The sequence below is a fragment of the Aspergillus sclerotioniger genome, assembly GCF_003184525.1.
Source record: "Aspergillus sclerotioniger CBS 115572 chromosome Unknown BO94scaffold_21, whole genome shotgun sequence".
Taxonomy (NCBI): Eukaryota; Fungi; Ascomycota; class Eurotiomycetes; order Eurotiales; family Aspergillaceae; genus Aspergillus; species Aspergillus sclerotioniger.
In genome coordinates this window covers 149,332-176,698 of record NW_020291011.1, presented here as the reverse complement: position 1 = coordinate 176,698, position 27,367 = coordinate 149,332, and the positions used below count along the sequence as shown (strand labels likewise).

Genomic DNA, 27,367 nt, shown 5'->3' with positions numbered 1-27,367 from the left:
ATATGTCGTTTCAATAAGAGATCACATAGCAATACTCGATATAACGGTAAACAGTGGGACTCTTTATGATTAGCGAGAAATTGTATTTCCAACTCTGTTACAATACATGTACCGCAGGAAGATATCTCTCGAGTTATATGCTGCATCCTCTGTCGAAAAGTCATATAATTTTCTCTTTCGAACGAGGATCTCTTCTTTGTTGAGATGGGCTTGTAAGATTCTGGCCTTTCTCCCACCCATAAACGAGAATATAAGAACCTGTAATTGAGATTCATGTATTCGTAACGCTAAAATAGGCATCCAATAAGAAAAAAGGGAAGGAGTCCCGCTAACCGGTATATTGTAACTTGCTTTAAACCTGCGACTGAATATCGATGAGACCATTGCGCCAACTATGGCTAGGACTTCCCCTTGTTGCATTGTCCCGTTGTCTCCCATACTATTATGCACGCATGAAATCATGATGTGAGGGCTTTTATCTGCATACCAGCCACCATCACACTTCCAGCTTTGCGCCTCAAGGACGCTTTCACCAAAATCAGCACGGAATATGTCTGGAATGACTGTCCTGGAGTCAGAATCCATCATTAGCTGTACTCCAGCGGTTCCTATCGCAAGATCGTACCCCTTCTTCCATCCAGATAGTTCCCGCAATGTGGTTTCCATATATCCTAACCTCCTCCCACACTCATTAAAAGCGTGTCTGACCATGAAGCTGATTTCTTCGGCACTATCCATAGGACGATGGGACTGGTGACTGTTACCCCACATGATTGAATTGAACAACAGGTCTTCGGTAGCCAACTCCCGGATTCCATCTGCAGGGTATTTGCCTATATGTGTATTTGAGGCAGGTGAAAAGTATACTGCGTTTGAAGTTTCAGTATGAGGTCTGTCAGCATTTGTGTGCAGTTCCTCCACCTTGATTCTCATCTTAGCCAATTGCTCCTTGTTTATGCGGTGACTTTCAAAATCTTTCGCTTCGTTCCATGTTTGGCACAGACCGTCCACATAAATGTCCAATTTCCCGACTCGTGACTCCATCCTGTGGCTCCCTGTCTCGGGCTCGGCCTGTGTGGCGCGTCTGGGAGGCGTAGGACGCCGAAAGATTTTGATAAGGCAATCCATCGTGCTGATTGGGCTTGGGCGCAACAAACGACAGTGCGTTGAACAAAGAGGCATTTTTAATGTGCTTGGAGAAAAAGCCTTCTGTCATGAATTTTGATATGACATACTATGACCAATTATTGCGCAGCTGAGAACGTTTTTCTTTGGTCCTGATGTCAAGATGATCCTATGCTTGATGCCATTTCTCGATCGAAAGATGGTAGAATTACGGAATGAATCAAGATGATGCACGGTCAGTGGTCCGATTTTGCTTTCTACTCTGATAAACATGTTAGTTAGATCATGGTCATCAAAGATTGCTTGATTAGTGATTGGATGGAGGTCACCTGATCCTTCCGCCTTGTCCCTGACTGAAACCCATCGTACACAACATTCTCTTCCCATTCAACTCAGCCGTCATCTTCAATCACTCCAATAGAGGTGAAACCCACTACCCTGCTTTCATTTCTGTTACTAACGTGGGAACATCAGCCCTATTAGGTATGTTTCCGTCACAGGACGGATAGAACGTGAGAATACCGTCATGGGCTGGGTTTGCAGAGTGAGACACCAGTCTTCACGAGGAGCTGATCGACCCCTTGGATTGCTTGCGGCCGAAAATGAAGGTCCCAATCGCTAGCTCGGCCCCGCAGAGTGGGCATGCATGTTTGTACGACATTGCTCTGAACCGGGACAACCCCTCAGCAACCATCGCCTTGCCCCTTCTCTTGCATCCATGGCGCATCGAAGATCGGCTGCGAACGAACAAATATATCTCTTGCTTAAATGGCACTAGTTCTACCGACAATTCCAGCCTTGGTGATGGTCTGTATCCGCGAAAGTCACTTCAGGTTCTCCGTCGCATCGCCTAAAGACCCTCGATCGTGAAAATGAGCGGGTCATCAAAAGTATTTGGTGTGGAGTAGATCTGCAACCGGAGCGATCACCTGCATCTTCGATTCGCTTACGAACCAAATAGTGGCTGCTTGGTGCAATACATAGACCCTCGCCCCTTGCCTTCCGTCCCCGTGTCAGATCCTCTCCTTCCATTCTGGTAAGCAGATTAGCATAAGACCTCATCTTCAAGGAATGTTCAGTCAATGGTGTCAACATTTTTGAGAAAATTTCACTAGGCGCTTCGTTGATCTGCTACTGTCGATCCACCTGATTCACGCAACAATGGCAATAGCAAATGAAAATACCAGTCATCATGTCGAAGCTGCAAGTTCTACCCCAGCGGATATAGTCAATTATACCCAGTGGAAGCCGGAAAAAGGACAACGGTTTATCTTCGGCTGCCTATCTCTGTTGTCTTTTATCATAGCCTTGGACACCACGATCGTGACTCCAGCCATCCCAGTAAGTGCTTCCTACAGCATTCCTACGTCTTGAGACTGATGTCCATCAGGTCCTTCAAAATTCGTTGCATGGTGACTTGGTCAAGGTCTTCTGGACAGGAACATCGTATCTTCTTGCCAGCGCTGTGTACCAACCTTTCATAGTCGACCTGTCCGATGTGTTCGGCCGCCGAATCATCCTCGCTTTGGTGACCTCCCTCTTCACTCTGGGAACGATATTGTGCTCCGTATCACATGATTTCAATCTCTTTCTCGCGGGGCGCGGCCTACAAGGACTGGGTGCGGGAGGCATCATGGCTACGTGCATCGTTATCACCACCGACATTGTGCCGTTGCGCCAACGACCTACATATTACGCAATTATCCAGATGGCATGGGCTGCGGGCAGTCTTGCTGGCCCAGTTGTTGGGGGAGCAATAGCGCAAAGTACCAGCTGGCGCTGGATCTTTTACATCAACCTCCCTTTTTGTGGAATCGGTCTAAGGTTGGTGCCTCTGACTGTGCACCTGAAAGCCGAGAGACCGAGCATCATGCAGCGATTGGTATCGATTGACTGGATAAGTGGTGTGGTTTTTATCGGTAGTCTGTGCAGCTTTCTGATTGGCATAAGCTGGGGCGGTAACCAGTTCGCTTGGTACAGCTGGCGAACTATCGTACCGATTGGTGTTGGAGGCGTGGGCGTGATTGTCGCAATCCTCTGGGAGGCCTTTTTCGCGACCCGGCCATTCATTCATGTGTCGCTTTTCGCAAACTATTCGGCACTGATCGCGTATGTTTGTACCCTTTTGCAGGGAGCAATAGTAGGCAAATCTCCCTCAAGCTGTTCTGGGCTGACTAAAGATATAGATGGCTCTTCTTTATTTCATCCCGTTATTTATGCAAATTGTCAAGGGCTTTGATGCTGTTGGAAGTGGACTGGCGCTAATGGTGGTCTTAGGAGTGATGCTGCCTGGTAGTATGGCCGCCGGCATCATGATGACGCGTCTCGTACGCCATCACTGGGCAGTTTGGACTGGCTGGACATGCTCTATTCTAGCCACGGGCTCAATGACACTGCTGAAGCAGCACACATCGGCCTCTCGCTGGGTTTTTATTTTCCTTACGCTCGGGGTCGGCCAAGGGCTCTCGCTGACGTCCCTTAATTTCGCAGTGCAGGCGCTAGCCCGGGATAATCGGGATACGTCTGCAGCAGGGATGTACACATTTATGCGGACCTTAGGGATGTGTATTGCAGTGGCAACGGGAGGCACCTTTTTCGAAAACCGAGCGGCCTATCAACTCGGTCAGGATAACCTGCTGGTGAGTGTGGCGAAAGCAGCTGCTCAATTTGCCCTAGAGCTGAGGGAACCAGGATTCTCGTCGGCTCTCAAAACTCGCTACATCCTTGCTTTTACCGAAGCCTTTAAACAGCTCTGGTTTTTCTTCATGGCCATATCGGCCCTTGCACTTGTCTTGTCGCTCTTTATACATCATTCCAGTCTGGATCGAACCCTAGAGTCCGAGCATACTTTAATCAACTCGGCCCAATCAGCCGATGAGTAACTGCTATAATGAGATGGCACTTACCACCACAGACAGCTGTTATATACCTCTGTCTGTCGCTCATAGTTGGTGTCGTCTCCAGCGCATCGCCTAGTCGCAACATAATCTTCAAGGTGACTGTATACCATTCCCCATCTAAATTCTTTGATTGCCATAACATACACATCCTAACCACCATCTATCTTCTATCAATATAAGCCGTCCATCTAATAGAATACACCCACACCCCTCCCTGACACTATACCCACCCCATCCTTCCATCCCTCTTCACAATCTAGCCACCTCCATCATCCCCTCCCTTCAACACATCAACACAAATCAACAACTTACTTCCTCTTCTCCACCTCCTCCACACCCTCTGAAACTCCATCTCCCAAAATCCTCCCCACCCCCGCAACCGGCCACGCCAACTCCCCCACCGAATCCCTCCCCACTTCACCCGAAGTAATCAAATCGATAATAGCGACGGCAATATACCCCCCGATTGCTGTGAAGACGTGCCACCTAGTTCTATTAGCCATACCCCAATCAACAACAGAAGGGAAGGGAAATGTAAGGTAAGATGAGTCCAAAGGGGTATGGGTATAGAAAGGGAACATACCACCCATGCAACTCCAACAAAAACCCCCCGGCAAACCCACCACGCCTCTCATAGAAACTAACATCCCACAGGCGAATTCATCGATTAGCCAGACGAGGTAGCCGAATATGAAACTGCCTATATCCATCCACCAGTATCAGTATCATTAGTAAAATAATCCCCGTACTAGGGTTTGATATAAAAGAGATAAATAAGTGTACTTACCGACCCCAAAAAGCGCAACCCTCCCTACCTTCCCCCTAACCCTCTCATCTTTTATCTCCACGCGAATAATCCTCAACGTCTTCACGGTAATAACCAATACCGCAGACCCGAAACTCACCGCGTGCAAAACGAACTCATCCATGAGCATATGCACGACCATTACGATAGTAAATAAGGTGAATAGAACCACCCCGGTGGTTTTTTTGCGTTGGGGCGTGGATTGAAACGTTAGGATGCGGTAGAGCAGCGGTGTGGTTAGGAGGTGCATTGAGAGTTCGTCCGCTATTCATATTTTCCAGCTCTTGTTAGGATGGAGGGTTAAAGGGGGAAAGTTGGGGTAGGGGTAGGGGACATACACATCTGAGTATGATATTTCAAAGTCATGTGATAACCCGCGGAACAAATTCCGACGCCGATGAGACCGAAGTAGGGGATGGAGCGGGGGGTGGAGTTGGGTTTCTGGTTGTGGTGGAGGTGGTAGAGGCCGTAGAGGCCATAAATCACTGGTTGATTGGTTAGTATTTGAGCAGGTGGGGGGGCATGGGTAGGGTACTGTAGGTGAAGCTGCTAAGGGTGTTGATGAACTCGGCCACGTAGCGGGTGATCACGTAGTCCTGGGTGGATGGATTAGTCACTGGGTTGGTTGGGTGAGGTCGATGGCTTACTTCTTCGCAGAAGCTGGTTGGTTGGTTAGTTTGTGTTATTGTATGGGTTTATGGAGGGGATAGGCTTACTTCAGGTATGAGGTGGGTGCACCCCAGAAGGGCGGGGATACCATGGTGGCGTGGCGGTGGTGGTTCCTGGGGATGTCGATGTTGGGAGTTGGGGAAGACGGACTGGCCATTCACTGGACTTGGCGCGGTTTAAATAGAAACTGGCCATGCCCCAGGCAGACACCCGTTCGGATCCACTGGACCCACTATGGCGGTGCTTGTGGCTGATACAAGGGATATACGGGATGGGTTTAGAGCATTGGTGGCGTGATTTCAGTGGAATCAATTGGTACAAAGTATTGGCTTCCAGGTATTGAAATGTCTTGCAACTAGTGGAAAGAGGTTTAATGGCGTGATTGATTATCCGAGGGTTCCGAACGGCACGGATTTACGAGGCAGAGGGTTTATATATCCGATGTGTCAGTGCCAGTTGATTACAAGGACTTACCGATGTACCAATTGTATACAGACTACACACTAGATCAATCATTTAACAGCAGCCATAAACTATGGTTGGAGAGAAAACTTACCTGACGATGGACCCCAAGTTGGCCGGATCAGGCAGTCATCTCAAGCCACAAACTCACCATCTCAGTCGCAGTTTCGGCATTTTAGCAACCCGTAAAGTCGTCCCCCCATACCACGAGTCCTTCTGCTTCCTCTTGCGATGCACTTTCTCATACAGCTCCTCGGCCGTATACCCATACCAATTCCTCCATTCCGTCCACATTACCTCGCCATCTGGCTGCGCGCGCAACAGCGCAATCGCTTCTTCGTTAATAACCCTCGCGCTAGCAAGGTAATGCAACGGGGTATTCAAATCGGTATCATACGCTGTAACTGACTGCGTGCCGGATGCTAGGAGGTACTGTATCAGTTTCAGCTGGGGGCCAAGCTCTGCCTCACATTCAACTTTTGTCTCGGGAGCGGATGAATAATGACATCGCAGGGCATGGATCGACTCCCGGACTTTGGATGCAAACCGTTGTCTGAGTTTGGGTAGACAGGCGATGTACAGAAGCGTTCGGCCGTAAGCGGTGGTATCGGCGTGAGAAAGAGGGACATCGCGTTCAACGCGTTTCAAAGCCGTGAGGGAATAGGCCGTGGCGAAATGGAGAATGTGGACGAGCATGAATGGCGATCGGAGGTCCAAATCAATCCGGGGGTCTTGAGCAAGTATGTCATATGCCGCTTCATCCCAAGTTTCGTTGGTCCTGTGCAGGAAGGTTGACATGAGCGGTGTGATACTTTCGCGCACGTTGCCAAGGGGAAGAGTATTTGGGCTGAATCCCCGGGCAAGCAGATGGCGTAGCATGGTATTATTACCTCTTGCTATAGCCTCGTGGACAGGAGAGGAGATGGCTAGAGCGGAAGGTCTAGGCGGTTCTGGAATTTCTGTCATCGGGGGTTCGGCCATCCAAAAGGAACAATCGGACTTGCCTGCGATGAGACGGTTCACAACGGCAGTCGATTCTTGCCAGGCTGCAAGAATCAAGGGATGGATGACGTTTTGCTGCTGGGGATCAACTCGGCGCGAGCTTTGCGTCCAGAATTCGTCTTGCCAGCGGCCTTCTTCAACCTCCTCTTCCGTGATGTGAACTGTCTGAGCAGGATACCCATTTTCATCCATAGCAGCAAGAAGCTCCGCTCGGGATCCGCTGGGGGGATGGCGAATACCATCTTCGCTCTTAGGGAGGAATCGCAGAAACTCACTCTGCTGGCGCTCATATTTAGAAAGGTCATATACATCAGGGTTGCCCCCCCCCCGCCTCAGAAGAACATCAACACTATCGGCAGAGTGGCACCGGATAGCAGCCCTGAGGGCGTCTCGGAAGAATTCAGGATCCATGGGATATCTGGGGTGCATGGTTGGGGTAAGTGACGGAAGCACGGGAGAACAGGGAGGGAAGCTCCCTTAAATAGCCGCGGCGACAGGGTCCGGCTAAGCCCGCTAGCAGGGATGCCATCCACGCTATCGCTTAGTGCGCATCCTGAATGGTGATCTCTGAGACATGGTTTAGGCTTACAAACTCGCGAGAAATCGCGTCGTTATCGTCATATATTGACGCAGTTAGCAATAACATGTGGACGATATTCGGATTGACCCGGTTTAGCGGGTTGCGGCGAGTGGGTCTTTCAGCGCGAAATCCCATCCAGCATACCGTCCACAATGAGAGGGCTGAGGAAGAAGGTATTGACCTGAATGCATACATGTATATAACGTAACACTCGCACACACATCTAAGGGAGTAAACGCATCAACAACCCTTTCTGCATAACCTGCATCCGATTCGTCATCTTAATCAAACCCACTTATCCCACAATAATCCATCTCGAACAAACACATTCTCTCTTGCTTCGCTATCGGCATCGAACTGCGGTCCCTCCACCTCAAGCAAATACCCACGTGCACATTCCTCGAACTGGACCCGAGTCATCTGCTCCACCTCGTAGAAGTGATCGTGGCGTGCATGTAACGCTTCTTTTAGTGTGGCCACGTCCCCGCCTGGATGCAGCGCCGTCCAGGGCTTAATGCATATTTGGCCCTTGCAGGATTTGAGGACAAGGAGGAGGGTGTCCAGACGAGGGGTGAGCTTGGGTAGGGGGATGTTTAGGATTGTGTGGGGAGTTGGCGTAGTGGAAGCGTCGGTGGATAAGAGGTTGTGGAGTTGGTAGGGATCGGTCTGGTTATGTTAAATCTGGATGTACATATGGGAAGGGATAGGTACGGTCATATCATATAGTTCGTGTTCGTTGTTACACCATACTGAGTAGTAGAGGTTATATCCCTTTCCTTTGATCCGGAGGGCTTTGTAGGTGTTGTTGTATGCGGATAGATCGACTGTTCGATCATGTTTTGTTAGGGCAATAATAAAATGGAGGGAGGGGGTACGTACAGTCGTATATTCCCTCTCCTGCAGCAAACCCCCAATATTCCACTGTCACATGTTCCTGTCTCTCCCCCTGCGCGGCCTCCATCTGCCTCCGTGTCAGAGGGATCGGATCCCCGTCAAAGTCATCTCGCAGCGGGATGCCCAATAACTGAAGGAAGGTGGGAGCCAAATCAGTATGTGTGGTGACGATATCTGTAGATGTATTCTCAGCAATCCCAGGGCCGCGGACAACCAAAGGAACGTTGATATCCTCCTCGTATCCACACGACTTGCCCGGCTGAAGTCGGTGCTGGCCGATGTGGTAGCCATTGTCGCTGCTGTAGACAATATACGTGTTGTCCAGGAGATTGTATTGATGCAAGCGGGTAAAGAGACCATCGACCATATCATCAACAGCTTGGAGCGCGCGTATACGCATACGGTAGAAGTGATCGTTGTACTCGACATTCGTCTCGTTTTGACGCTTCAAGGTCTTGATCCAGTTGGCTCCAGATGGGTACTCTGGATTGAATGACGGGGTGCGGGGGACTTGTATACCCTTGAATAGATGCTCGTGTCGCTTGGCGGGGATAGGTGCGCTGAAGCTAAAAACAGGGTTTTCGTCGAGCCCGGTTCCGTTCATAAATACATTGCAATGAGGCGCGACGGGAGCTATAGTGAGAAAGAAAGGTTTCTGGGCAGCAACGGCTTCATCGAGGAGGCGATATGCCTTTTGCGCGAGAACATCCGTACTGTATTCGCCTTCGTAGCTCTGGGGTGCTTCGCCGTCTCGTTGAAAGGTACTGTTGAGGTAGTCGTATGTGAATGGGTCGAGGAGGAAGTCCTGTGCTGGTCAGCATTGCATAAATCGCCTGGATACTATGGTACCCACATGGCCGGTAAATCCGGCTGGGAATGGGGCATTGTAGTTGTCAACTGTGTGAACGTTGAACAGCTTGCCGGTGTAATAAGTGTTGTAGTGCGCTTCCTGTAGCCATACAGGAAGGTAATTCTCGTTGAACCCTTGCGAGATGAATTTGGGATATCCACCTTATCATGTTAGCTGTCTAAGGTGTCATTGACATTTGTGGCTCACCATATGGAGGATTGACATCGGTGACATTTGTGTTGTGTGCCAGCTTCCCCGTCCAGAGCGTCACACGCGATGGACAACAGACGCTGGTTGTGCAATAGTGGCTGCGATAATGAGTGCCTTTGTCGATAAGGTGTTTTTTGACATACGGCATATAATCCAGAGAGTCGAGATGAGCATCCTGATCGTCGGTCAGGATGAAGATAACATTGGGTTTGGTGTGTGCAGCAAGTGGCAGCTGCGGCAGTGACTTGGTAGCTGCAAAGCCAGCCAGTGTGAGAAAACACACCAGGTTACGCATATTGGCAGTATCATACCATCGGGAGATTGATGTCAGATCATGGATGTCGTCGGCACGGTGCTGGCCAGGATTGCTTATTAACCCCGCATATAACGCAATCCTATCTACCCGAGGCATACGTCATCTTGCAGCGGTTGAGATATATATAGCTGAAGCCCAGGTGGCCAATATAAACCACAGAAACGAGGTCCCAAACCCCGATGAAAAAAAAAAGAATAAACAAATCATTGTATTTATGGATCCAGACCCCTTTATATGATGCTATATTTTATTTTGTATTAGTAAAATACTTCTTTTGCTCATGGAGACAATTCCACGGCATATTTGAAACAGAAAGTTTATACAAGAGAACAGCCCAAGTCAATTGTAGGTACGGCCCGTGACTACAGGGCCTCAAAGGAGAGAAGTCACAAGACTATTGGCAAGTTAGTATGTCACACTCGATTTCAAGTCATTAAATACATCGAGATACTGTACCTTTACATGTCTCTTGGACTTCAATCCAATTCATAATTATTTTAAGCACTTTGCTAGGAATACTTCTCTCCCGACGGACCCGGAGTTGAAGCCAGAAATTCATAGAGGCGAGAAAGCTCTTCCAGCATTTGGAGCTGCTCATAAGCTACCCTGTCGATATCATCTAGAGCCGGCAGCAGACTAAAGTCGTCGGGGAGGTCCTTGTCTTTGTATGCAGATATCTGCTCGGATGTTATATCGACAAGAAACATGATTCTCTCGCAAATATCTGTGATCTGTGCTTTTCTCTCTTAGCAACGCTTCGCAAAAGTGGTGGGACATATACCTTGAAGAGGGAAGAACATATCTTGCCATATTCAGCAACTGAAGGGTCGGGTGTTGGAGGGTTCTGAACAAGATGCATGATCATTGTAGATTGGATGCTACTCCGTACAATGTGCAATGATGGCTTAAGGGGGGAAACAGAGACACGAGCCTTGGTTGTGTTGGAGCCCAGGGAAACACTGGGTTTTAAGCAAATGGCTTAGAGTTTGTTACGGATCCCTTTCTGGCAAAGTGGGGAATCTTTTCGGTCGGTTGGAGCTACGTCTCGCCCATGCGATGCAAAGTATGTGGTAGACACTACCATACACAGGATGTAGGGAGTGGAAAACACATGGCAGCATCGTGATCATCGCTGTACAAAGATCTCCGAAGGAAGCTAAGAAGGCAACTAATTATGGCGAGTAGTAAGCTCCATAGTATGCTTGATTTTCTCTATTGTATGCAAATCATCAGCTAGACCCCCATGGCCAAGCTTTTTGGTTCGTAGATTGAGTTTGCGGGCGCCATATAATGCTGAACGTATATAATGTTGCGAAGCGCCAAGGAATCAAAGCCATCAATATTAACGAAATCGACTGCAATAAGACCAGGATGAGCAATCTCTTACAGGAAGATTCTAGACTTCTCGGCCACTTGGTGCTGCTTATGCCAATTTATGCAGAAGATGCGAAAGCCCTCATCACATGACCTCAGGTTGCTCTCCTATTGGCGGACGAGGCTATCCGTCCAATGGATTTGGGTGGCAACGATCGGCGATCGGCCATTTGCCAAGCCAGTGAGTTATCAGCGGTCTCTAGGTACTGCAGAGGTACTCCGTCCTACTAGTACTATACTGGTAGTAGTCCCTACTACTTGCGTGTACTTAGGTAGTACCCGCTCCGTCTGTACCACTCGATCTCGCGTCGTCCCTGCTCCGAACTTACGCCGGCCAATCTCCGTCAACGTGCCCGGAAAAGATATCCATAGAGGGGGACCAGCAAGTTTAGTCGCTTTCTCCTGATTTACCTCGAGAGTGTCCTTGTTTGACATGAATTACTATCCATGGACTGGACACTGCCATCAGGTCCGACTGGCTGGCCATGATGCGGACCCGCGTCCCAGCCTATATCACTGGTCTAGCATTAGCGGTGTTAGTATGCATTAGGTACAGGGCAAAATGCTACATTGTTCTTTCCCCTTCTTCAGCTCATCTCCGCTTACAGATTTTGTGGGTAGGTCGGATGTGTTCAACACAGTGTGTACTTCTTCCATTGAGCCACTGGCCTATATGAACTGACTTGAATATTCCTTTTCCATGGATATCCTGCAACACATCCATCCAAACCATTTTAATGTCTACAGAAAGTCGCCTCAGTCGCGCCAGGGCCAAAGTGACAGCATTTGTCAACTTCAACCGTCAGAAACGCATGCAACTACAAGCGAAATGTCCACCATCTGAGCGTTGCCTCATCCTCGAGTTACCCACAGAGATATTAGTCGAGATCATCAGTCATCTATCCGTGCTGCCAGAAGCGTGTCTCGCCCTGACCTGTAAACGGTTATTTTCCCTATGTGCGACCAGTCTAAGTTCGACACAATTACGCTTCCCCGGGGATCTTGCACCCCGGTTTCACCACGAGAACAATTACAACTTTCTGACTCCTAGATGGCAATTCGCCAAGCTACTGGAAGGCAAACGGTGGCAAGTCTGCTCTCGATGCTTGAGGTTGCATCCACGGGCCTCGTACACGTCGAAGCAATTGAAACGCATGGCGGAAGATCGTTGTTGTGGTCTCGGGGATCTTGGAGGCCTCGTCGATGTATGTCCGTGCAAGAAAATGACCTTTCGGGATACAATCGATTTGATTGAACTTTTGAAAATACGAGAACGCTCCGTAGGAGCTCTGGGAACCCAGTTTGGATTGCATGTTCAGGAGCGCTTTCCCTGGCATTCTTGCTATCAGAGCTACGGAACAACCACGCTGCGCATCGAGATTTCCCCGGAACTAAACGATGCACATCAACTGAAGATCACCACTTCTTACAAGCTGTCTGTTGAGTCTGGGCAGCTGGGAAAGAATGGTCATTTGACCTGGCGCCTGGGATGCGCACACCGAACAATCGACTTATGGCTGGCTAGTGTCTGTCAAGCTGGTGTTTTGAATCTTTACCACAGTGCCTGTGACTTATATAGGCAAATTCAAACCTGCAGCATCTGTGAGACAACGCTGGTGTTTCCTCGCGGACACCCACTTCATGTCAAGTCAGACCCTGAAAAGGATTTGTATGTGTTCCGGACTGAAAGGCTTCTGGGGGGATCAGCACCTGTTCTAAGTCATGCATGGACTGTTCAGAGGATTCATCCCACACAATACCAGGATGATACAAGGGAGAGTGGACTGTTCTTCAGCACTAGTCACTCTTTCACCTTGGGGTCTGACAATGAGTAGGTATGAGGCATATTAAGCTACCTTTGCTGCACGGATCACTTGCATTGCACAGTTATTACAGACGCATGATGATTGCCAGGGAGTAGTGCAAACCATAGCTTATCAAAGAAATGGAATTCCTTGTGGGAAAATACTTCCGAGCCAATAGCCATCTTTTCCATGGCTCCTTCCCATCGGAAAGCATCATTCTGTTGGAGCGAATGGGCAAACTACATCCTACCGTTCAAGGGCCGCAGGTACTTATAACTACCCAAGGGCATGCCCTTCTTCCTTCTGGCTTAGATACTGGCAGTAGGCATGGAATAAGACAGCTCCTCCAGCTGAGACCAGCACGTCAGGTGATGATTAGTCATCCATCGGAGGCCCCTAACATGGCCGCCCTATTCGGCCGCCGTCGATCGTGACGCATCGACCACCAACTAAAGGCGTCAATCAATCCAGGTTTCCAATCCCGACTCCCCGCCCCGAGCCCACTCCTTAGCCCTTGCCTTTCACCGATGCAATGCGTTCGAGTAAGATCTTGATCCCCCGAGCGCAACATTTGACCACAATTTCGAGCTCTCGATCCCGCTCAGTCCAGGCCTGTGATCTGTGTCGAAAACGCAAGGCCAAGTGCAATAGGGCCAAGCCATGCCTCTACTGTGAAGGGCTGGGCCTGGAATGCACGTATACCGAGGTGAAACGGCCTAGGGAGGTGGACCAGTTGCGGAGCCGAATTAATCGCCTTGAGCGCGTGATCAAGCCCATCTTGTCCCGAGCAAATCCCACATCATCCGTAGTACTTGCGGAGCGTCCAGATGTGAGTCAAATAGCAAGTAGAAACACGGCTTGCCATTACTGGCCGATATCTGCTAGAAGATCCACGCGCTAACAGGATCTCGCACGGAGTATAAAGGCTCCGAGTAGCCTGCTACGGCAGAATTCTCCAGGGAATCTATACAGTGCGCTGGGACAGGTGGACCATGAACTCAGCGATCTGCATCATATCTACCAAGCTATCCAGGAATGCGATGTGGATATACTGCCAGAGGTGGTAAACACAATCCGTTACAGTGCATCAGTGCATGATGCCGCCACCCGTCTGGGTAGACAGTTGCCATCACATCAAGCCCCTATGACCCTCGAAAGAATGCAGCAGGTCTGGCTGACTCGGATGTCCGGTCAAGTCGAGACGATCGAGCAACAGCCGCCATATAGCGTCCTTACAACCAATTTATGGTCGACGTTGGTTTCGGATGCCACTGCTTCGCATTTGTTCCCACTTTACTTTGCTTGGGACAATCCTACCTGGCGGGTTATTGAGCCTAGCCTCTTTTTCAAAAGCTTTGCTACTTGAGATACTACTTTCTGCTCCTCTATGCTGGTCCACACCATCCTTTTCTACGCCTGTGCAAGTACCTCATTTCGCTGGTGGTATCTTTTCTAACAAATATAGCACTTTTCGTACGACCTCGAGAAACCCTGGGACCGTCGGAAAGAGATAGGTACCGCAAAACAGCTTTTCCGAGTGATCGAGAAACTTTGGGCTCGCGAGAAGACCCGAATCTGCATCCCTACCAAAGGACAAGGTTGGCGCTCGTTATTTCCAATACGGCGCATTGATGGGTTTACAGCTAGGTCTACATACTTCGTCGGCGAGAGTTCTTCGCGATAACCCGCAGGCGCATAAAGCCATTGCCTGTGCGGTCTACGATATGGAGTTGTGAGTTGTACTCCACTATCCTTGGGAACATTGCTAAATGTTCGCAGAATGTCAGTGCAAATACTAAAAATGCCCTCGGTGTGGCCGGGCCCGCCGGAAGTATTCCTGGACGAAGACGAAGCATTTGCTGCCGATCTCAACGAACAGTGGACCCCATATCCTTTCACAATTCCCGTTTACCGACCATATACGAACACTAGAAGCTGGGCCCGTCGAAATCTTCTCATCATCGTAAATGACATGGTCAAGCTATCATTCACTTTGGGTAATCTGACCGACCTGGACGACTGGCAGAGGGGAACCGCCTGCTACACGAGATTTGATACTTTTAAACAGGCTCCCCCGGCCGTACTGGACGTTGAAACAAACAAATCACCGCATAATATATGTCTACAGTGCTTTTACCCTCTCATTGTATAATTCACACAATAACAGCCGTAGCCTATACTACCACGCGACGGTCGTCAACCTCTGCGGCCCATTCATCTCCCGCCGAAGTAATATTTCTAAAAAATCACTAGCTGCCTTCACCAATTTCGACCCACGCAAAATTCTAGGGGAAACAATGGACTCAATGGGGGCCCTGGTCCTGATTTACCGTGCTTGTCATGGCTGGAAATCCGTCCCCGTGGCCATGAGTCATTATTTCTTCATGGCGGGTATCCATGCAGCCTCACATTTAGAACTTTCCAGATGGCGTGAGATTCTGGTCACCTGCGTCGCAGGTCTCTGGCATATGAGTCTGACGTGGCGACTCTCTCGGGCTTTCTTGCGGACGATAGAGCTGGTGCTCAATTCGAGTGCGGATGCCACATATATTCCCAAACAGGTACAATCTATTTTGAGAGAGCATCACGAGAAGGTTTGGACTCGGGTTGAAGTTGATGGGCTGGGGGCCAATTATGTCGTTCATCATTATCTCAACTTGGAACTCGAGGCGGGGAGCGGCAATGGCCCTTTTCATGGAGAGAGTCTGGAAACGGTCATTCGGGCGTTTGATAGATTGGGTACGGATTATAGTGAAGTATAACGATCTGCTAGGCATGCATTTGATGGCTATCATCACTTACTCGTGCCAGAGTGATGTTACTCTCGCCCTCTCTACTTTCATCCTGGTAGATGTATACCCCTACGCGAAGGGTCAACCCTATCTCGCGAAGCACACCATCGACGGTCGCAATTAGCAACCCACCGCTCTACACCCCACGTGGCTCTCCTCTATCTACTACTGTTATTCAATGCCCAACTACCAGCCTCCTAGGCCTTCATCTATCCGGTATGTATACAACCCAACTAACAAGTGCGACTGGTATACGCACCCACTTATATCGGACAGCCCCGCCGGCATTCAACAACCAGGTCCCATAGCTCAGTTGGTTAGAGCGTAACGCTAATAACGTTAAAGTCGAGGGTTCGAGCCCCTCTGGGACCATCTTTTTGTGGTTTTGATTTTTGTTCTTGTTCCTCGGGAGGAGGTCGGGTCCACTTTACTACTAGTGGTGCCATACTCTCTGCTCTATGTTTAATTATTTTATGCTAGTAGGTACTGCTTTTGGACTTGTGTCTCCTTATCATCTGTTTCCACCTATGTATATGTATGTATAGGATCTTTCAAGGCAACCGATCCAACCCAGTCCCTTTCTTCAATACCCAGTCCTAAATCCAAGGATATTAATTAGCAACCACCTAGTAAACCCACTTCCCAGGAAATAACACCGAAAGAAAAATAACTCACCAAAACCCCCACAGGCACAATCCCACCCATAACCCTAACAACCCACGCCATCGACCCCCGCCATACCGGCCCCGTCGCCCCCCGCAAAATATCCCTAACAACCTCCCGAGCAAATTCCCCCGGCGGGGTCTTGTTCCGTATGTCTTTTCCAACCCCCCGGGTCTGGATCTCAGGAAGGGCTTTCTGGTAGAGTGAGTTCTCGGGGAGGGATATGTTGGTATGTGACATGATGTTTGTGGCGATGGTCCCGGTGACTAGGGATATAACCCGGATATTGAATGGTTGGAGTTCGAGTCGCAGGGTTTCGCTCCATGAGTAGAGGGCTGATTTGGTGGCGTTGTAGGTACCTGTTTAGATTATTATTCGGATTGGGTTTCTGGAGGGGGGGGTGTATCGGGTGGGATGGAATCGGGGACGTACTCATCCATGGTGCGTATAGGAAGCCTGAAATAGAACACACGTTCACGATGGTACTTCCTTCATTCTTAGTATGTAAAAGAAGAGGGATAAAAGCCTGTGCAACGGCGATAACGCCCCAGAAGTTAACCTCGAATAGACGCTTTGATTCATCTATTGGTGTGTCCAGGGCGGGGGCGACGAGGGATTGTCCGGCGTTGTTGATTAGGAGGGTGAGGGTGTCGTTGTGGGAAGTTAAATCCTGGTGGATGGTGTTTACTGCCCCGGTGATGCTGGTTTTGTTGGTGACGTCGAGAGGGATGAGGGTTACGTTGGGCAGGGCGGATAGGTGGTTCATTTTTGTTGTGGATCGGGCGGTGGCGTAGATTTTGAAGCCCTGGGCGTGGAGTTCCGTGACGAGGGCTGAGCCGATGCCCCCGGCGCTGCAGCCGGTTATGAGGGCACAGGGGGGCATGCTTGGGGTGGGAGGGGGAGATGGGGGTGGAGGGCTAGAAAGTTAGAGAGGAGGGCATGTTGGATGTGGGGTAAGGTGGTTCTAATATAGCTATTAGTAGATATTGTCTCTTTCACTCCTTAGCAAGGTGATACAACTAGTAGTTATCTACTGGGGTCGGGCAGGTCCTGGAGGATTGTTGTACGGCGTTGATTCGACCCAGCCAATAAGGTGGATGAGTATACGAGCGGGCCCATCGGCAATTAGATCTGGGTACTATTCCATCCCTGGTCTAGATCGTGGACTATCAGACTTAGTGGTCGTAGCCAGTAATCACTGATTGTACCATACTGGCCCCGATCGTCTATTGGAATTTACTCTGTATGCGAAATGCCTATGCTGCCCTGTCTTATGGAATTATAGAATATCCAGACGTTGTTTCATCGACTGCACTACTAGACCGTTATATAGTTGAAGTGGATCAATAGAAGGAACTACGGGCATAGTCTCACCGTCACGTACAGATAACTCTGAGACGGTTCGAATGCGGTTCAGCCAGCTGCTACTAACTAAAACAACCTCTAAAAAGGTTACGGAATGGTGTCTATCAATCATAAATGGAGATGGTGTCTATATTAAGGGAGCAAAAAATAGATGCTCAACCTCGGGATCGAACCGAGGACCTTCTGTGTGTAAGACAGACGCCTTAACCGCTGGGCCAGTCGAGCTTTCCATCGCAAGGCGATAAGTCTTTATCATACCTATGCAACAAACTTAGTTTCATATATCAATTGGATTTTTCGACATTAGATCAAAGGGCTCGTCATATGACTATTTTCCCCTTTATGCTGATACACTGACCCAGAAGATAGGTGCTCAGTCAAGTCCACTTCAGAGGGTTGACCTTCTCTCCACATTCTATGGTTGGATGTCCTAGCCTTCCTATAAACGTTACCTATGTTGTCAGCCTTTTAATACTCAACACCCTCTCAGATTGTTTAAGACTTTATTCCTTTGTGATTTTGTGAATAAAAGCGATCCTTCGAAGAATCAGACCACTACAACCACCCAAATTCCCGCGGGCGTGCGCTGACCGAGCCAGTCCTTTCGCCACCTGCCTCTTTTTCCCATGGAGTAGGTATACGTAGTTGGATTATCTACATATTCAGGTTTTGAAATCATAGATACCGGCCTTGAGGTCAGTCCCGGGGCTCAACTGGTGGGTCAGTTGACTCGCATCGGCCCCCATCTCGACCCCGACATTGATAATCCGTACCCATGGTGTATTGGGCTGAAACATTGCGTATAACGAGCATCTGTTTCAAAGCTGTTATAAATACCGTCGAGATGAAACAAGGGGTGAAGCATAGGATGGGGTAAAGCACAGACCAGTCTATTTAAGTACAAAGCCAGGAAGCCCGCAGAGGTGCACCCTCCAAAGCATATGCGCTTGCTCTAGATCCACTCTATCAGTCTCAATATCCGCTGAGAGAAATGGTTAGTCTCAGGGACAAAACTTCTTATCGGAGCGTGCAATTTCCCATGCATAAGCGTTTTGATTCTTACCTTATCAAACAATCGACTTGTCCTACACCATGACTCTAGTGCTCAATTACAGCTAGGTATGGTGTTCGAAGAGCCGAGCGGGATATCTAGTCTATATAGATGTGCTTAAAGAGGAAATCTCTACAACAACTGACTTATCACGACCCTGTGTGAGAATGAGGCGGATAATCATATGGAAATCAATAGCACCAGGTACAAATAATAATTACGACGAAAAGGGAAAATTGTTTCCCCCCTTGGACTAGTGAATGAAACCCATCAAGGACAATCAAAGTTTTGCAATGAATAAACTGCTAAATGATGCCTTATGTAAGCTCGGGGTTGAGCTCAACCCCGAGAGTGGGGCCATTACCAATGCCGTGCCGATGGCAGCACAATGATTGGCTGAGCCATGAGTTCAGGAATTAAAGTCCATGGTGTGACAGAAGGTAGCATCGATAGCATGAATTTTCTGCAACCGTTGGTTGATAAGCTAATCTATGATCTGGTGAACTCGGGTGGCGAGGGTTCCGAATACTCTATTTAATGAGCGTAGCACCTCGTGAAATCTGCCACTTCACTAAGCTCATTCACGTCCTTTTCACCCACAATCAAAATGACAAAGACCATTCTAGTCGTCGGTGCCACCGGCAAGCAGGGCGGCAGTGTCGTTAATGCCCTGCTCAGCCAAGAAGCAGGTGTTGAGATTCTCGCCTTGACCCGTGACCCCAGCTCCAACAGCGCGCAGCGACTCGTCAAAAAGTCGGACAAAATCAAAGTCATTGGGGGAAATCTTGATGACGCCGATGCCATCTTCCGGAATGCTCAGAAGGCCACTTCGCAACCTATTTGGGGAGTATTCAGTGTGACGGTATGCCCTGGCCCTCCCTAGCTTTGTGAATGTATGCATTACTAACGACTATCAAGACCGTCGTCCCCGGTAGTTCTACGCATGACGCCGAAGAGAAACAGGGCAACAACTTAGTCGACGCTGCTCTGAAGAACAATGTCAAGTACTTCGTCTACACCTCTGTTGATCGCGGTGGTGATGCCTCCTTTGACCAGCCGACCCGCATTCCTCATTTCATCACCAAACACAACGTCGAACACCACCTCGTCAACAAGGCCAAAGGCACCGACATGGAATGGACCATTCTCCGCCCAACAGCCTTCTTCGACAACTTCACGCCCGACTTCTTCGGAAAGGTGTTTACCACGTGCTGGAAGATCTCCGTTCGGGATAAGCCGTTGCAGCTGATTACTGCTTCGGATATCGGGTATTTCGGTGCCCAGGCGTTTCTGAATCCGGAGGAGTATAGTGGGAAGTGCGTCTCGTTGGCTGGGGACAGTCTGACTTTTGAGGAGATGGCGAGGATCTTCAAGCAAAAGACAGGGAAGAATGTTCCCATGACGTTTGGCATTGTCGGCCGCTTAATCATGTGGATGATGAAGGACATGGGCTATATGTTTCAGTGGTTTCATGATTCCGGGTATGACGCTGACATTCCGGCCCTGAAGCGGGCTCATCCGGGTCTCAAGGACTTTGGTGCTTGGTTGGAGACGGAGAGTGGGTTTATGAAGGCGTGATACCTTTTTTTTCATTTCATCCAATATTTCGGTTCTTTGTACATTATTAAATACTTAATACTTTTACAATTGCCATATTTACAGCCTTATCGGAGTTTCTAGTCCCTAACGTATCTACATATACATTGTTCGAGGCCTCAGGCCCTGATTCACACCTCAGGCAGACATATATCTAAAGGCGGTGAAGCTTCTACCGACAGGGAGCTCCCCTCACCGAAATGGCAGGCGGAGAGTGATCTTGACTTGGTTGTAGCGCCTTTGTTCCACCTTGTTACTCTTCCTTGCAAGTTGCAATCCAACAGCTGCCCAGAGGTCCCAGACGATGGATTATCCGTATACCCTGGAAAAAATGTCGAGAACTCATCACGCTTCGTTCGTAAGGGACAACCAGTTGGCCAAGAGCTGATCACGCCCACCTCTGCTAAAATCCGATAAACTGATGACACTGCTTACCTTCCTGGGTAGTCATCATTCGTTACACGTCAGCACTGCTGGTTACATATCCATCTCTTTCTTAATTCTCAGTATTTAAATTTTCCTTTCTTGCCTTCGGACAAATGCTGCGGAATAACCCCGCAGCCGTGCTTACAGCTTTCCCCGATTCAGTAAGCGTGCACGGACGGTGTCGTGATTCAGCCGAACATCTGGAGGGGAAGCCAGGCTAGATGATGCCAAATCATCCGGTTGACTTCATCCATTGGATACTTCTTCTCTGAACACTAGTCCAGTACACATATTATGCTCTGCAAAATTTGTAAAGAAGGGTTGGAAGGCATCTGGGATCCGAACAAGACCAAGCGGCTAAAGCTTACCAATAATGCTGATCAATATGGTCCTGGTACGACCTGCTATTGAAGCCCCTGTACTCTTGATTTTAACTCATGCATCGGTCAATATGAAGGGCTTGAACCAGAAAAGTACCTGTTCGCTCATCATCTCACCAGAGAATCTTTCCTGGCATCTATCGAACAAGGATGTGTCATGTGTTGCAGATTCTCGCCATCGCATCACACAGGGGAGCCGGATCCATTATTACGGGATGTGGAATATTTCTCGGCTTTCGATATTTATTTGAAACCCGGCCGGGTGATCATGTCTGTGTATTATCTCAATTCGTCGGGTGGTTTTGAGTTGATTCCGCAGGAAGGTACTTAGTCTTTGCTCCGCGAGTGAAGAGTCACTGACATTGCTTCTTAGGACTGGATGAAGATCTGAATCTCGAGCTTGGGACTTCCACTGGGGATGAAACGACTTGGGCATTGATTGACCGATGGATCAGTCGGTGTATTCAGACACATACAGCCTGTAACAATCATGTAGGGAAGAACTTTCTTCCCAGCCGCCTTCTTGAACTGGAAACCGCGGGAAATGAGAGACTGTTCCGCGTCGTCGAAAGGCACCAGGTCGAACCCGGGGAGCGCTACATAACTTTAAGCCACTGCTGGGGTGGCAATCCATCCAACAATGCGCTAATCTTACGGGATGACACTTTCCACTCTCTCTCGAAATACCAACCACTCTCAACTCTGCCAAAAACTTTCCGAGATGCCTTTTCCATCATCGAGAGGCTCAATGTCAGGTACCTTTGGATCGACCGTCTCTGCATCTTCCAAGACTCTCGTCAAGACTGGCAGAGAGAATCTGCATTGATGGGTGAAGTCTACCAGAACTCCTTGCTTTCAATCTCTGCGCTAGGCTCTAGCAATGATGACGGCGGGTGCTTCTTCCCCCGCGACCCGGCTGCAGTTGCCCCCACCATTGTCAACCTCTGCCTCGACAATCCAAGCAATCCCCAGCCGTATCGCTTCTCCCTGGAGAAAGGATGGGCTTGGAGACTACTATTCGACCCGGAGCCTCTGCCAAGGAGAGGATGGACCTTACAGGAACGCCTTCTATCCCCGCGCGTTCTGCACTTTGGCAGGAAACAGGTCTTCTGGGAGTGTAGAGAGTGTGCATGTTGCGAGATACATCCAAACAGCGTGTATGTGTATGGTGATGAGGATGAAGAGTCTGCCAGCGAGCCGCTGTCCACGGCCAAACACCAACACGTCTGGAAGCAACTTCTGGATGCTCCCGATCGACTTCATTCTGACGATCCCATCGAACAGATCTATGTTGATTGGTATGCAATCCTCGATACCTACTCTGCTTGTCGGCTCACGGTTCCCACGGATAAGCTTGTTGCAATTTCCGGTCTAGCAAAGGGGGTGAAAAGACGTCTTGCAGAGATAGGGTGCGAGGACACTTACCTCGCTGGAGTATGGCGTCATGAGTTACCAAGAGCTTTGAACTGGAACATTCAGGGGTCCAGCCGGAGACCTCCTTCGTGTCGGGCCCCTTCTTGGTCCTGGGCATCTGTGGATGGTGTCGTCAATATGCACGCGCGATACTGTCGGGATTCCCAGGATAGTACAACTCTCCTATTTGTGACTGTCATCGATGCCGAATGCTCTCAGTGTACTGAGGATGAGACCGGTCAAGTCAGTGGGGGAACGGTCACATTAAAGGGGCCTCTTGCGACTGCGACACTTGTTCCGATTCATCGACGATATGTTCGCTTGGAAAGTCTCATGGCTATGCAGACCCTGGCGAGCATTAAAGTAGGAGACGATGAGCCTGTGGTAAAGACGCCCAAAGAGAACAGTTATGGTGAATCATGGGAGGTGATATTCGATGTGAAGGATGAAATGTGCGACGAGATCTATTGCTTGCCAATTGAAGGTCAGCATTTCGATGAGGACACCTGGGTTGTTAATGGATTGGCTCTGTCAAGAACTAGCCGAGACAGTTATGTCCGTGTTGGTTGCGTTTTCCTGTATGTTGAGAACGAGCAGGCTGCCAGGGATCTGTTTGCTGGGTTTTCAGAGGTGACGTGCATTCTTGAATGATTCCTCGTCATGTTAGCTTCCTTGGTGAATGTTACCTCGTATCATTCTCGTTCAATCTCATACATTATCCACCTCACCATGTTCACAAAAGCAAATGTATTGCAGAGTGGTTCAGATCCATGGCATGTCACGGCAGATGGAGCGGGGTAATCGGCAGATAAATGACAGGTTCGGCAGATTCGATGCGGGGTGGACTCGTTCAAAAAATCAACATATGCCTTCGTCTGTACTCCGTCCATACTTTGTGTCTTGCTTTACATTCCACTGCCCTAACTTTGTTCGTCGACTCAATGGGTCTCAACCAGGTGAGACAATCCATAGCACCATGCTTAGCCATGCTCGACAAATGCCTAAACTGCCCCTATAGTATGTGTTGTCATAATCATTCAACCAGCCTGAGCGAACGCCACCAACTCACTGGCTAGCTAGCCGGCTAAACAATGGTAATTTCTAGCGACCCGCCACTGATAATTCGTCAAGTATACCCAACACCAAGAAATCCACAGGCCCCTGCACAAGACAACCCGGACATCCCCGTACGCACCTACCTAGTAACCCGTGTCAATGCGGATACAACAAGCAGGGGATACCATGTAGCATGGGGAAATTATATCCGATGGCTGACTGGATATCTGACACTACTGACGGGTATGTTTCTACGATAATTAAACCCTGGATTTTATCTGAATCAATGCATATACCATTGCCTATAACCTACAATGAATGCTTGGGAGGCTAGCTGAAGATGCGGGGTGAGCCAAGAATGTGGCTGGTTCAGCTACGCCACTAAGTAATATTGGTGGAGCTGAAGCGCCACTACAACTGAAGGCAACCAGGATATCACGCTGATTTGATCATCAGGAGAGATTTTAGTTAGAGGCAAGACTATCGATCGATCGAGATCGTGCGAAGCAACTGACTCAGTGTCCATGGACACATAAAAGCAGAGTATGCCCGGCCTCTGTAGGATGGGGACCAGCAGACTTCAACAATGGATATCCACGATAAGTATGTCTTTGGACGAGATGAGGTAGAGTCAAAGCGGTATACTCCTAACCCTACCTACCTACCTTATCATATAATCCTCTGACATGACATCCAGCCTCGATCTCCAACACAAACTCCTCGTCAAAGTATCCGCAAATACCCTCATCCACCCCACAATCCCAACAGAGAACATCCATGCAATTGCAGATATAGCCACCGGAACTGGGTACGCCACTTCTCCCTCACCCAATTCATCAGACTAATGAAACGTACTTCTGGACAGAATCTGGCTCGAAGACGTCTCCCAATTCCTAAACCTAACCACCCCACACATCCAACGCTACTACCACGGCTTTGACATCTCGTCTGAACAATTCCCCACCTCCAATCCGGAATCCATCCACCTATCTATCCATGACTTGACGGTGCCGTTTCCAACAGAACACCATAATCGGTATGACCTCGTCCATGTACGTCTTCTGGTTGCTGCTCTGGAGGAATCGGAATATAGAGTCGCGATTACAAATATTTATGATATCCTGAGTATACCTACCCCCCCTTTACCCCCAGACATCTACTAAGACTACCATAGAACCAGGCGGCCACCTCCAATGGGAAGAACTCGACTCCGAAACCTACCTCACCAAAGACAACAACCCCGTAATCGAAGAACTCTACCGGTGCTTCGACTACGGGTTCCGCGCCGAGGGGAAATGTTTCTCTGCTTCTGCGAAAGTCTACGAGGAGAGTAAAATGGTGGGCTTTGTGGATGTTGAGAGAGTGGTGTATGATTCTCAGAGGTTTCCGGAGCTGCGTGAGGATACGGAGAAGAGGTTGGTTGCTATTATTAGGTCGTTGTATGTGAGACTTTTGGTTAGGTCGGGGCAGGTAGGTAGTGAGGAAATTGCGAGGGGGAGGGCGGAGGAGTTGGTCGTTAGGCTTGGGGGGCTTTGTGAGGGGGGATTAGCGTCGCCGGGGGTGAAGTTGATGAGGGTTTTGGGGAGGAGGCCTTTGGAGAGTTTACCTTGAGGGGTGGAGGAGGTGTTGTATTGCAGTGCTTATAGTCGTTTGGAGATCAGGGTGTGGGTTTGTATGCCATCCGGGAATGTCCTTTGGATAATTTGATTAATATCGATCTATATTCAATATCTAACTTCACTCCACACAATAATCCACACCTCTCTCAATCTCCCCTCACCCTATCTACCCAATCATCTAGTCTATACTAAGTATAGACCGATTACTGAGCAGCAGTGCACTGGTAGTAGTAATCGTTGTAGTGCGTGCAAACAGCCCCGCTCTCACAAGTGGTAGGTCCAGTGTGACCGATACCACCGCAGCGCTCGTACAGCTTGGCAACACCGGCGCTGGAAGAAGAGGCAGCGGAAGCAGAGGCGACGCTGGAAGTAGCGACGACAGGAGCGGTAGTAGCAACAACAGGAGCAGTAGTAGCGGCAGCAGAAGAAACAACCTTGGACTTGGACTTGGTGCCCTTGGACTTGGCACGGCAGGCGGTGGCAGACGCCTTGGAGGTGGCCTTGACGGTGGCGAAAGTGGTGGGGGTGTTGGCCTGGGTGGTGATCTGGGCGGCGGCGGTGGTAGCAGCGGCGGTGGAGGAGGAAGAGGAGGAAGAGGAGACCTCGACGGCGGCCTTGGTGGAGGGGGTAGAGGCGACGGTGGAGGTCGAGGAGGTGGCGGCCATGGAGGCAGCAGCCGAGGAAGAAGAAGAAGAACCAGAGCTAGTTCCATCCCAGACATCCGGGCCAGGGATAGGGTAGCTATCGAAAGAACCGTACAGGTTGAAGAGGATGCCCGGGTCAGTGGCGGAGTAAGCACCAGGGAGGGAGACACCGGAGGGCAGATCGACAGAACCCTCGGAAGTGACCTTGAACTGAACACATTCCATGTAGAACTGGGCACCACCTTCACGATCGGCCTCGTGGAGAGCGATGATCTCCGGACGGAAGAGGTAGTCACCGGCGGGAACATCAGGGACGGTGATGTTGTGCTTGCCCTTGTTGCTGATCAACTTGGTGACGGCCCAGGTGCCGTCGTCGTAGCCGTCCTCGGCGATCTTGACCCAGTTGGAGCCGGCGGAGCCCTTGGTGGTAGGGGCCATGTAGACCATGACGGGGCCCAGGTGGGAGGAGGCGATGATGTCGTCCGAGTCGGAACGGCTGTCGTGGTGCCATTCGAAGGTGACGACGTCGCCGGCCTTGACGGAGAGGGTCTTGGAGGCGGCTTGGTCACCGTTCACGTTGCAGGTGATGTCGGTGGAGGTGACGTCCTTGACGGGGCTGTTGCTGGGGGGAGAGCGGATGTAGCCATCGTCGGTGTTGCCGAGACCTTGGTCTTCGCCGTTGATCCAGACGGCTTGGACGGTGGTGTGGGCGGTGGCGAGCTTAGATGCTGCTGCCAGAGCGAGCATTCCGTAGGTGGAAGTCTTCATAGTGAATGAGAAATGAATGAATGAATGAATGTGGTTGGAAAGGAAGGAGTGAATTCGTAAAACGAAAAAGAAGGGACAGCTATCCGGGCTGATGAGAGAAATATGAGATGAAATCCGAGCAGACAGGAAGTGTTTTATATTCTGCAGAGAAAGGAATAAATCAGGGCTTGAGCGGGTCGCCAAGAAAGACGTTTCATCTTAATGCGATCCGGCTCGATGCGCGATCCACAACGAACCGCCGACTGGACCCTGGCGGAGTTCTTGCCCGTCCATCCGCCGGATGCCAAGGGTCCCTGCTACAGCGGCGGCTTGGCTTCATTTGCCCTCGGCCAGAAGTGCCCTGGCACGGCCCTAATCAGAGACACGGGGGGGTGGATGTCGTCTTGGCCTGACTAGTCTTACTCTCCGACGCCCTGATGGTGTGATGATTGGCCAATCCGGTCAATTGTCCGAGGGTGGCTGTGAGAATGCCGTACCTTAATCTTGCTGGTTCTTGGCTTTTCATAAAGCTTTCTGTCAGGTTGTATGCCAATTGCCTCGGCATCCCCTATCATATTTTCCAGTTGACAAGTTAGGGGTTTTCCCGGGTGATTGAGATTGCT

General features: G+C 49.6%; 12 protein-coding genes and 2 non-coding genes across 14 annotated transcripts; 7 read left to right on the top strand and 7 right to left on the bottom strand.

The window, feature by feature from the left end:
• Positions 1–81: 81 nt before the first annotated feature.
• BO94DRAFT_424974 (uncharacterized protein) lies at positions 82–489 on the bottom strand (the record flags this gene model as incomplete). The annotated part of the gene is made up of 2 exons (XM_025607434.1): positions 82–258; positions 334–489. Coding segments are annotated over 2 exons (333 nt in total), but the record flags the coding sequence as incomplete, so codon positions are not given.
• A 1,797-nt stretch (positions 490–2,286) lies between these two features.
• Positions 2,287–4,007, top strand: BO94DRAFT_558209 (MFS general substrate transporter; the record flags this gene model as incomplete). The annotated part of the gene is made up of 3 exons (XM_025613990.1): positions 2,287–2,466; positions 2,516–3,265; positions 3,312–4,007. 3 exons carry the CDS (start codon positions 2,287–2,289, stop codon positions 4,005–4,007), a joined length of 1,626 nt encoding a protein of 541 aa, XP_025465391.1.
• Positions 4,008–4,333: 326 nt separating this feature from the next.
• On the bottom strand, positions 4,334–5,590 carry BO94DRAFT_587532 (ceramidase; the record flags this gene model as incomplete). The annotated part of the gene is made up of 7 exons (XM_025615831.1): positions 4,334–4,511; positions 4,671–4,725; positions 4,813–5,094; positions 5,169–5,315; positions 5,366–5,426; positions 5,478–5,490; positions 5,547–5,590. The coding sequence occupies 7 exons, from the start codon at positions 5,588–5,590 to the stop codon at positions 4,334–4,336; spliced, it is 780 nt and encodes a 259-aa protein (XP_025465390.1).
• A 292-nt stretch (positions 5,591–5,882) lies between these two features.
• BO94DRAFT_150066 (uncharacterized protein) lies at positions 5,883–7,805 on the bottom strand. Its single transcript, XM_025605794.1, has 2 exons — positions 6,966–7,805; positions 5,883–6,911 (listed from the first exon to the last, which is right to left on the bottom strand). The coding sequence occupies exons 1-2, from the start codon at positions 7,390–7,392 to the stop codon at positions 6,109–6,111; spliced, it is 1,230 nt and encodes a 409-aa protein (XP_025465389.1). The 5' UTR covers positions 7,393–7,805; the 3' UTR covers positions 5,883–6,108.
• Positions 7,705–9,824, bottom strand: BO94DRAFT_496315 (sulfatase family protein). Its single transcript, XM_025609286.1, has 5 exons — positions 9,495–9,824; positions 9,291–9,448; positions 8,423–9,242; positions 8,255–8,367; positions 7,705–8,209 (listed from the first exon to the last, which is right to left on the bottom strand). Exons 1-5 carry the CDS (start codon positions 9,790–9,792, stop codon positions 7,829–7,831), a joined length of 1,770 nt encoding a protein of 589 aa, XP_025465388.1. The 5' UTR covers positions 9,793–9,824; the 3' UTR covers positions 7,705–7,828.
• A 2,175-nt stretch (positions 9,825–11,999) lies between these two features.
• BO94DRAFT_470492 (uncharacterized protein) lies at positions 12,000–13,022 on the top strand (the record flags this gene model as incomplete). The annotated part of the gene is made up of 1 exon (XM_025608336.1): positions 12,000–13,022. One exon carries the CDS (start codon positions 12,000–12,002, stop codon positions 13,020–13,022), a length of 1,023 nt encoding a protein of 340 aa, XP_025465387.1.
• A 408-nt stretch (positions 13,023–13,430) lies between these two features.
• BO94DRAFT_625925 (uncharacterized protein) lies at positions 13,431–15,908 on the top strand (the record flags this gene model as incomplete). Its single annotated transcript, XM_025617317.1, has 7 exons — positions 13,431–13,821; positions 13,918–14,316; positions 14,458–14,590; positions 14,640–14,724; positions 14,772–15,119; positions 15,166–15,748; positions 15,804–15,908. Exons 1-7 carry the CDS (start codon positions 13,525–13,527, stop codon positions 15,906–15,908), a joined length of 1,950 nt encoding a protein of 649 aa, XP_025465386.1. The 5' UTR covers positions 13,431–13,524.
• A 174-nt stretch (positions 15,909–16,082) lies between these two features.
• Positions 16,083–16,156, top strand: BO94DRAFT_t221. The gene has a single exon. It is a non-coding gene; the product is annotated as a tRNA-Ile (tRNA).
• Positions 16,157–16,335: 179 nt separating this feature from the next.
• On the bottom strand, positions 16,336–17,330 carry BO94DRAFT_520726 (SDR family oxidoreductase; the record flags this gene model as incomplete). The annotated part of the gene is made up of 3 exons (XM_025610124.1): positions 16,336–16,380; positions 16,460–16,806; positions 16,880–17,330. 3 exons carry the CDS (start codon positions 17,328–17,330, stop codon positions 16,336–16,338), a joined length of 843 nt encoding a protein of 280 aa, XP_025465385.1.
• Positions 17,331–17,964: 634 nt separating this feature from the next.
• On the bottom strand, positions 17,965–18,037 carry BO94DRAFT_t218. Its single transcript has one exon. It is a non-coding gene; the product is annotated as a tRNA-Val (tRNA).
• A 1,410-nt stretch (positions 18,038–19,447) lies between these two features.
• BO94DRAFT_576719 (NmrA/HSCARG family protein) lies at positions 19,448–20,520 on the top strand. The gene is made up of 2 exons (XM_025615151.1): positions 19,448–19,725; positions 19,782–20,520. Exons 1-2 carry the CDS (start codon positions 19,471–19,473, stop codon positions 20,439–20,441), a joined length of 915 nt encoding a protein of 304 aa, XP_025465384.1. The 5' UTR covers positions 19,448–19,470; the 3' UTR covers positions 20,442–20,520.
• Positions 20,521–21,533: 1,013 nt separating this feature from the next.
• On the top strand, positions 21,534–23,329 carry BO94DRAFT_558202 (HET domain-containing protein; the record flags this gene model as incomplete). The annotated part of the gene is made up of 2 exons (XM_025613989.1): positions 21,534–21,588; positions 21,639–23,329. 2 exons carry the CDS (start codon positions 21,534–21,536, stop codon positions 23,327–23,329), a joined length of 1,746 nt encoding a protein of 581 aa, XP_025465383.1.
• Positions 23,330–24,288: 959 nt separating this feature from the next.
• BO94DRAFT_520716 (putative LaeA-like methyltransferase) lies at positions 24,289–25,345 on the top strand (the record flags this gene model as incomplete). The annotated part of the gene is made up of 4 exons (XM_025610123.1): positions 24,289–24,373; positions 24,432–24,542; positions 24,600–24,859; positions 24,909–25,345. Exons 1-4 carry the CDS (start codon positions 24,321–24,323, stop codon positions 25,343–25,345), a joined length of 861 nt encoding a protein of 286 aa, XP_025465382.1. The 5' UTR covers positions 24,289–24,320.
• Positions 25,346–25,556: 211 nt separating this feature from the next.
• eglD (putative endoglucanase) lies at positions 25,557–26,765 on the bottom strand (the record flags this gene model as incomplete). The annotated part of the gene is made up of 1 exon (XM_025614629.1): positions 25,557–26,765. The coding sequence occupies one exon, from the start codon at positions 26,763–26,765 to the stop codon at positions 25,557–25,559; it is 1,209 nt and encodes a 402-aa protein (XP_025465381.1).
• Positions 26,766–27,367: the final 602 nt, after the last annotated feature.

Coding starts and splice junctions, on each gene's coding strand:
- BO94DRAFT_150066 (XM_025605794.1), bottom strand. CDS start 7,392: ATGCACCCCAGATATCCCATGGATCCTGAATTCTTCCGAGACGCCCTC. Junction 6,912..6,965: donor TGTGAACCGTCTCATCGCAG/GCAAGTCCGATT, acceptor CAGAAATTCCAG/AACCGCCTAGACCTTCCGCT.
- BO94DRAFT_496315 (XM_025609286.1), bottom strand. CDS start 9,792: ATGCGTAACCTGGTGTGTTTTCTCACACTGGCTGGCTTTGCAGCTACC. Junction 9,449..9,494: donor CGATGTCAATCCTCCATATG/GTGAGCCACAAA, acceptor TAACATGATAAG/GTGGATATCCCAAATTCATC. Junction 9,243..9,290: donor CAGCCGGATTTACCGGCCAT/GTGGGTACCATA, acceptor TGACCAGCACAG/GACTTCCTCCTCGACCCATT.
- BO94DRAFT_576719 (XM_025615151.1), top strand. CDS start 19,471: ATGACAAAGACCATTCTAGTCGTCGGTGCCACCGGCAAGCAGGGCGGC. Junction 19,726..19,781: donor GGGGAGTATTCAGTGTGACG/GTATGCCCTGGC, acceptor ACGACTATCAAG/ACCGTCGTCCCCGGTAGTTC.